At 45.3% G+C, this 9,042-nt stretch overlaps 2 protein-coding genes across 2 annotated transcripts in view; one reads left to right on the top strand and one right to left on the bottom strand.

Moving 5' to 3' along the window:
• The window catches only part of T265_11114 (hypothetical protein), a gene marked incomplete at both ends in the record, with an annotated part of 62,317 nt that overhangs the window by 32,265 nt on the left and 21,010 nt on the right, over positions 1-9,042 (bottom strand). Inside the window, 2 exons of the mRNA XM_009177680.1 lie at positions 4,337-4,605; positions 6,124-6,280. Of these exons, the coding sequence (XP_009175944.1) occupies positions 4,337-4,605; positions 6,124-6,280 (426 nt within the window). The remainder of the gene's footprint in view (positions 1-4,336; positions 4,606-6,123; positions 6,281-9,042) is intronic.
• Positions 3,030-3,302, top strand: T265_11117 (hypothetical protein; the record flags this gene model as incomplete). The annotated part of the gene is made up of 1 exon (XM_009177683.1): positions 3,030-3,302. One exon carries the CDS (start codon positions 3,030-3,032, stop codon positions 3,300-3,302), a length of 273 nt encoding a protein of 90 aa, XP_009175947.1.

Consider the following 9,042-nt stretch of genomic DNA (forward strand, 5'->3'; position numbering starts at 1 on the left):
TATATATATATATATATATATATATATATATATATATATATATATATATTGGTGCTGAAGGGATTCTCATATGAATTCCCCGTTTGCACCACGTGACTGATGCAGTGTGCCAAAAAAGTAAAAAGTATCACATTTGAGCTGCTACAGAACCACTCTGAGAAACAGTCGCTGTTAACCAGAAAAAAGACAGGTTAGTTGTCGAAAAAGAGTACAACGGATAATGTGTAGAAAAATAGTGGGGTAAGATAATATCCACAAAAGACAAACGGATGAGAACATCAATGAGATCGTCGGTCCACGAACACATTAAATAGGGAACTAATTTACAGGTGCACATAAAATGGCTGTGCAAAAAAAGAGTCGATCACAGATGGGGGCGAAAGTGAGCGGGAAAAAATCTGATTAGGGGAGTTCTAGGCAGAAAATAGGGATTTGAATCTGCAAGGAAATGAAAACAAAAAAAGATGAAAACGGAGAGAGACGGCCAAGGAAGACGAGGGGTTGCGTAAAATACGGAATGAGAACAAGTGCATGCATCCAAAGACTGGAAAAGAGGACGAGTTTTACGGGAATAGAGCAGCTGACAGGTATGACGCTACTCATCGTATTTGAGTAGTGAGTATTCCACTGCTTACGGGTGTGACAGCGATAGGAAATGACGCTGTCTACAAAGATGAATGGGAAATCAGAAGCGACTTTATCCAAACTGTTTCATAAATGACATGTGGAGGTGAATCTGTTCGGACAGTACCAGTTGAGTACTGTTCTCAGTGATCAAAACAATTGAGGAGAAAACACAAGATGAGATAGGAAAGGAACGTGACGACAGGTCATTTGGTTTCTGCCTTTCTGGCAGATAACGCTCGCTGAGCCAACAAAACACCGATAAAACGATTCGTGACATGAATCCGAACTGGTTTGATTGATTTCTCGTCCCAATAAACCTTTAAACTAGCAGATTTTACCGCGCGAGGGAAGGTGGGATTTCTATCCTCGATTCGGAGACCAGGAACCGATGGAGCCTTGAAAACCAGCCGTGCTGCCCGATTTTGGCATTTGATTTCGAAAGTTCGCTGCACTCGATGTGAACTATGTACTACTTGATCTCGTACTACGGCGTTAGTTGCACACAAGCGCGTGGTTTCTTGTCGTGACGCATTGGAGAGGGAATTCGGTAATACGCTTGAAACAAAAATACGGAGCTCCTGCCCTACTACCTATGATGTTCAGCCAACTGCGTTGTCTGACAGTACAGCCCACATTTTCATCATTACCACAACGAGTAGCAGATCCTTGTCATCGTCAGTCGGCTGTTACAATGCCATGCCATCTGGAAGAAACACGAGGGCTCCGATAAGTTGACCAAGCCTATGTTTCGTTCGAACGAGGCACCTTCTGGTCACCAAATACGCACCTTACACACTGAGCTATCTCGGGTCACAAACGGATCTGAGTATACCGCTCCCCGTGGTAAATTTTCCTGTCTCTTGGGGAGGACAACTTCCCCACATTGACTGAAACATATCGGACAGCGTGGAACCTCAGTGAGTTCGAACCATCTTTATGGTGGTCAGTTTTACCGGAGCACCCTATCGCCTCATTTTATTTGGGGCAATGCAGTCGGTCCGAGTAATCCTTGGGGCGTCTGAATTTCCAGGAGCTAAGATTCGATGGTTGTCTTGGTCCGGTATCTTGCTTACCCTGATTCACTTCGAGGCTCACTTTGGAATGATTTTGAACAGCTAGATAACTGAATTTCAGGGTGGGACACGCAAAGACTCGCCTTTTTGGATGTCATAACTAGCTAACCTAACTTATCATCACAGAACTCTGGGCTTGGGGTTCTTATTACGACCATACTTATAAGCGGTTAGTTGGAACTCCCCAACGGTCAGTTGTATTGAGATTCAACACGTGGGAATATTGCGAAAATTTCTACTAAACTTATTTCGTGGGTGACCACGAAAAAGGAACACGAGGAATCTGACACTCAGCAGCAGATCGATAGAATGTTAACATGAAAACTCAAATAAATCTTCTGTTCTTCAACCAAATCGATACCCCTTCAACTGGATCATGAGACGACCTGTTGCACGGCACAATACGCTGAAGTATATTATCGACAGTCAACCCCTAAGTTTAACCGACTGCTCTGAGGAAAGGCACCAGCACAAATTTGAGCAACAGGAACTTGTTCTACTCCTTTGGGACTTGCCAGATGAACGGGGAAGGTTTTGTTTGACTATAACTCGTGACCTCATTTTTTAAAACACTGATTCAGACATCATGACTACGTGGTTGAAATTCCAGCCTTATAAAGAACGGTGCCAAAGTGGACGGGCACAGATATTTCCTACATGGCCGGTACTTCTGTTTGCGCCCACCATGGTCGAAATATGGGAAGCGACGGGTATGTGCTATAACATGGACGGTTGATAATCAGTAGTATGGTAACCATACACGTAAATGGAGCAGGTAGTGAACCGATCTGAATCTGTATGCGAGGTAGTCGAATACGAGGAATTCACTGAAGTGCTTCCCCTTGTCGATAGTAGATAAAAATGGAAGCAACAAAAATTGCTCATTATAAACGGGAGGATGAGACAGCCTAGTCTGAGTGAAAACAACCTACACTTCATAGTCCTATCTAGGGGTATGGGATGAATCGTTTGGATTATTTGGAAGCGAGATGGCTCAAGTGGTGACAACTGACAGGAAGGTCCATGGTTCGAACCCGAACTCTCGACCTCCCCTGTCTAGGTTTGGGTAACCTAGCAGTATACCAACCCCCATGCTTTCTTCGGGGTGGCATGGCAGTTAGGCATAGGAAGGGTGTTACAGCGAGATGGTTCAGTGGTTAGAGCACCAATTTACTGATCGGAAGGTCCGTGGTTTGAACTGGACCTCCAGCTCTCGACTTTCCCTGTCCAGGATTGGGCAACCTGGCAGTAGCCCAGCTCGCGTGGCATGGCAGTTGGATGCCGAAAGGATGTTAAAGCTGAAAGGTCTTTTATTCAAGTAACTTGACCATGGCCAAAAATAGTGTCTTTGTTGCTCGACAGAACGCAGACAACCCAGAATCCAAAGAACTTCTCTTCAGTAAGTCGCCCCAGATAAACCCGCAAGCCGATCAGATTTGGTTACGGAAGTTCGATCAGGTTTGGTGCACAAGTGTAGTGAAAACGCGGAAAATTGGCACCAATAACACCCAAATTACGGGCATGAAATCTAGCCGCATCGTCGCAAAACTGTGGTCGGAACCCGGAAAGAATCACGTCTACTTCACATTCAAAAACCGCTAGCCAAAAGGTTACGATCCCTGTGCGTCTGACCGGTGAACTCCTAGAAAGGAGGAACAACCTCATAGGGCTAGGCTACCCTAGGATCCAATCCACTGGGGAGTATTCGCAAGCGACACAGGTGGCCAGTACATGATGTGCTGTGAAGGGTATCCGGAAGATCGGATTCCTGAAAGCGACCACTGAATGCCCGAAATCTACTGAGACTTTCAGCTCCGCTAGATGTTGACCAGACAGACAACGTCCCTCATTATGCAGCGCTTCACAGCCTTGTATCAAACCCAGACGGCGCGAGTCGGCGTCACACAACGCCCCCGCAATACGCAGCCCCGCACCAAGGCCCAACCGCGTGTGTCAGCACTGGATAAGTTCAGACAGTGTCCTTCCAATAAATAGCTTGAGAACGTCGTACTTTTGCACTCGCACGTACTCACGCTCTCGCACTCGCTTGTTCGGAACATAGCTGTTGGGTTCCCTTCTGTCAGTCTTTTTTCTTCGGCACTAGGCACTGAAGCGGGTCAGCAGTCAGATACCACAGATTGGCGAACCAGCAGATATAGCAGTGTGCGAAAGAACTGGGTAGAAAGAACTGTTAGATTACTTCAGCTGGGAACAGCATAACGAATTAGCAATTCCGCGCCCGATAGCTGTACTTCCGAGGATTTTAATGGAACGCCATCGGTGGGAAATGCTCCAGGTAAGTGAAAGATACCGGTCAAAATCAACTTGAGAGTTGTTTGTTCAACGCACAAGATGACCGAGGAGCCCAACTGGTCACGACAGTGTATCAATATCATCACGTGACAATGCCATGAAAGACGGTGTGGATTGGAGGAATTGTGTGGTAAGAGCCAAACGATAATTCATGACAGGAATAACGCAACTAATGAAAGGAATCGAAAACAGAGAAGTTCCAGAGTGTACATGGCTCCTAGAAATCCTGTCGTAGAAATCACAGTGAATTTAGAGAATAACAACGGTTTCAGATTCAGAAAAAAAACACGCCAACAAGACACCAGCAATGATGTGGTACTTACAAGTTCTGTAACGACTGAAGACGTCCGGATTGAGAAGTGGTGGAACTCCCTGAAGCTGCCGAAGCATTCGTCAATTTAGTCCCGGACCCGCTCAGACCAATGAGCAATTCCGGATGGCCTTTCTGACCGGCTCTCAGTGTTTCTGTGAAACGGATAGTCTCCTGCAACTCCATCAAACGTTCTTTGTACTGATTCCGTTCGGAAAGGACACGTGACATTTCGGCGCGCGTGAATCGCTTTTTGTGCATTGTGGCTGCACCACTAGAATCCTGGGGATGAATGTTGGGGGATCATAAATTCGACCACATGGACAATGGTAAACTGGCGACCTAATGGGCTTTCCAAAAGTCCTAAATAGAAAGTCCGGTTCGCTAGTGACCTTTGACCGGAAACAAGCCACTTTGACTTATTTCCGCAATGCTTAGCCTGAGATGGTTGCAGGTGGCGGGAATGCCACACCACAAAGCCATATTGAGATCGCAGCAACATGGCTATGCCTCTGAATGAGAGATGGCCCTTAAGGCCTAGGAACCGTAGTAGATGAAAAGGGAATTTCAGCAGTAACGTTTTAATCTTAAATCTATTAGTGAGACTTGCCTTTGGTGTTCAGCTGTACAGAGGAAAATTCGAAAAACCCGGTATGGGCATTTATAAGCGGTAATAGCATAACAATTTAATAATATAGTAATATAATACACCATAATATTATTAAACAAGTAAGCGATAATAAATAATATATTCAATGGTGAATAGATATATGATAATATATAATATATAATACAGTGTTATAATATAACGTAATATAATATAATACATAATAATAGTAAAGTACCCCATTCAACTTCCAGTAGAAGTGAGCAGCCCTAGATGAACTCATCACGGTATGTGTGTTGCCACGGTAACAACACAGAAACAGTTTAAACTCGGATCTTTCCAAAAAGAGATAGTCAGAGCTATCGGAAGGAGCAAAACAGTTAACTGACAGTAGATCACAATTCAACGAATGTCCAAAAATCCTTCAGTGGGCATTTGATTGCGGAAGCTAATTAAAATTCGCTGATTTGAAGGCGATTGGATGCCCGATAAGAAAACATAATGACCACTTTTCGGAAAAGTTTGGTAATAATCGGCAGATTTGTTGTTGGGTAGCGTTTCGCTTTTGGAACAAAAGGTTCGTCGGGCCAAGTGACTAGGTTACGAAGTTGGTCGAGATTTAAGGTGGAAGGAGAACTAATCAGCTAAGTCAAGCCAAACCTCTGTTAGGTGTCGCACAAGGGGTTTTGTGTGTTAGGATGGGTGAGCAAGTGTTAAGTCGATGAGGAAACCTACATGGATTTGGGTCCAGCTCAGGACCTAATTCTTCAGGTTCGGTTTACATGATCATCGCTTGCACTTCTCGTCCGTCTGTGTGGATGAGTTGGTGCTGCGATAGTAGTGCAAGGAAGAGGGATTCTATGAACTTTGGTTGGGTTTGAATTTCCACCCCCACCCACAAGTTTACTAATGATTCTACGTGCATTGAGAGGACACACATTCACGCGTCAACTCAGCTCGACAGTCGGAGAATAACCATCACTATTGCGATAACGATCACAAATCCCAGGGGTTATTTCGGTGCCCTTTACGAGTTACGTCAGCAAACTCAACGGGTGTGTTAGAAAATGAAATTAAGGTTTCTTCCCTCTAAACTCATATGTATTATCATGTCGTAGGTCTGACCTTCGAAGACATCACAGTCCAGGTTCTTCGCAGAAATGAACAATGGGACCACTTCCTTTGAGACTCACCTCTTTCTTGCTTGACAAACTCGTCACCTTCTCCTTCAGTTCATCTACTTCTGACCGGGCGTTGTTCAACAACTGGTCTGTGCATGCTAGCTCGGACTGAAGTCTGGAACGAACCTGAGTCAAATGTGCTACGGACTCCCGGAGTGAGGTGTTCTCGCTAGAAAGAAGGGGTGAACAGTGTTAGGAATTGGTTTTCGCCCACGCAATCAATCAGGACACTCATCTGGTATCCTCAGTTTCGGCCACAAATCAGAACAATTTGTCTATTGAGTAAGAAAACAAATAATTTGATTTCTACAGTTCTCAAGTTATTTGATATTTGGTCTGGCGAATGCGTCGACAACCAGTGGACAGCCAAACATTTGTTCTCAAGTGCTAACTAGTCTGACGGACTACTTGTTCAGTGAAAAGTAGTGGGTTTTGTGTTTCTACGAGCGATAGTACTGAAGTGGAAGTCGGTCTTTGAAGGGCGTTTAGATGTGACTGAATCAGATCGGATACATGCAGCCGGGATTCGAGTGCAAGAAGTTCGGGTTCACAGGACGCGGTCCCCACACACACACACATTACATGGCGCGTTTTAACTGAGGTTCTGTGCTTTGTCAAGCACATGCGTCAGGCAATTCTTCCCAACTATTGACAGCTATAAAAGAAGACCCCAAAATAGGATTGAATAGATTACACCAACCGTCGCGGGAACGTCTGTACAATTCAAGAGGTTTGGGAATCGAAAAGAGTAAATGGGACTCAGCTTCGGTGGCATAATAAATCAGAAGAGTTGCCGAATAGACCAACTGCTTGGGTCGACCTAACGGAGGTAGATGGAAACCGGTGGCATGCAAGCGACCTCTAACGGGGAAAGATGTATGGCGGCGGACGCTACTGATGAGACATGCGAGTAGTATGTTGTCTTCTCGAAATTCCGCTTCGCGTCTAATGGAAGGTGGGGTTAATTACGGAATGTATGGAATTATTCTGCAGCATTCGTTTACAATTGCGTGATAATCAACGAATATCCAAGGATGTTCAGGAAGAAGACGGATATTTAGGTTTTTTTTTAAAAAAGTGCATATGAGAGGTTTACTTTTCTGTCCATTAGTTTGCAATTGTGTTCTCTAACAAACAACTCCACGACGAAGGGCTTTCCCTCTTTCATTCCTGCACGTAAGCCAGACCAATTGAATTCAAATATGTCGTACAAACAATTGAAATCAAAGGTCTCTGGATGTTTTGGTTGTGGCTGTGAACTTTGAACCTGAAGAACAAGTGATTGATTTTTCCTGCACCAGGACAGAACCTGCGGTAGACTGCTTTACCAGAAACCAACATTTCTGCAACGGTTTTCGATTTCATTCTCGAAATCTGTGAGATCCGTAAGGTACATGCTAGAGTGAGTGACAAAATGATATTCCTATAATACTACAGGGTTCGCATAGCTTGAGAATTCTGTGTATAGGGATTTATTTGAAAAAGCTGGATCTCGAAGTTTGTTGAGCGGAATGCGTAGACTGGACTAGGGTCATCAACAGAGTTATATGGCTCAACATTTACCAGCTAACTGCACACATGATCAACCGAGAGGTTTTCACTTCGATCCGAACCAGTAATCGATCGCTCCCGTGATGAGAAACAGAATCACCATGATCAGCTTCAAGGGTAGAAAGATGAGTGGGTTGTGGCTGTGGACAGGCAACAGATGATGCATCGGGATCATAAGCAGGGATTCATCCCCGCTGTGTTTGATCTTTCTGAGCTAATCGCAGAATACAATTCACTCGATCGCATTGAAGGTCGACAAAATAAGAAACCGACGGGAAGTCATGCTCAAGAGGCTTTAGGTAGGACACATGTCGCGCATATTGCTGCTATGGTATACTGTAGTGTACTGCACCGAGTAGTGCTGTATTGCACTGTTTTTTCGCAGCCCATTTCTACTTCCCTCTGGGGTCCACGCAGGATTGCACAAGCAAGGGGGAAAAACTTCCAGTCATGCAGTATGGTCACGCATCTGGTAGGTAGGCGAATGGCAGTCACGCTGGCCACGTGCTAGTTGCCCGGATAGGTGACATGTCGAGACTGGGGTCAAAAGAATGTGAAAGTGAAAAGATAAGAACGTGACCAAAAGCTGTGCCAATAAGCCCATCGTGCAGCACATATTTGTAGGGCATTAACCAAGACTGGGAGCTAATGACACCCAAACACGAATGGGGGACCCTCGCTGATGATTGACCTTAACAGATCTCGGGGACAAGGTTGCCACTGATTTATTTCGCAGTTTAGGTAGGACAACACAAGCATGGACACAACGGTCCGGATATGGCGCCTGGTGATCGTAGAACCAGCCAAGAATAGTCTGTAAGGTGAACACCCCAATGTCAGCGAGGTCAGTCCGCAGACATAACACACTACTTATGGTTGCGGTTAATTCCCTAGGAATTGTCCGATGATGTAACAATGGTAACATGCTGGTGTGAGGGAAGTCTAGAGAAGACATTATCATCACCATTATCATCATCATCATCATCATCATCATCATTGCCAGCTGTAATAACCGCGTACTCGTCGTACAGTGGTTGTAGCTGCCACAGTTTCGTTCACCGTTGGTTTGGGGGGGAGAGGGGTAGATAGCTGCGCATTGCAGGCGGGAGCTGACAAATTGGTGCGTAAATCCAGCACTATCAGTGGGCTGTCAACTGGGGGGGGCTGGAAAAGGAGCTATGCATTGAAGGGAATAGGTTGGATGTACGAGCGCCATTGAGGGCGCGACAGTGGCCATATCTGACAACGTCTCTAGCCATTAATATGGCCCGTCTCGTGCTCCCCATCCACGAAGACGGCAATGACCAGCGCAGCTGAGTTTGCTGGTAATGGCTTTCATACTTCGCTGACAAGTCATTGTTTGATCGCCTCTGGTCGTGC

This window comes from Opisthorchis viverrini (genome assembly GCF_000715545.1).
Source record: "Opisthorchis viverrini unplaced genomic scaffold opera_v5_445, whole genome shotgun sequence".
Classification (NCBI taxonomy): Eukaryota; Metazoa; Platyhelminthes; class Trematoda; order Opisthorchiida; family Opisthorchiidae; genus Opisthorchis; species Opisthorchis viverrini.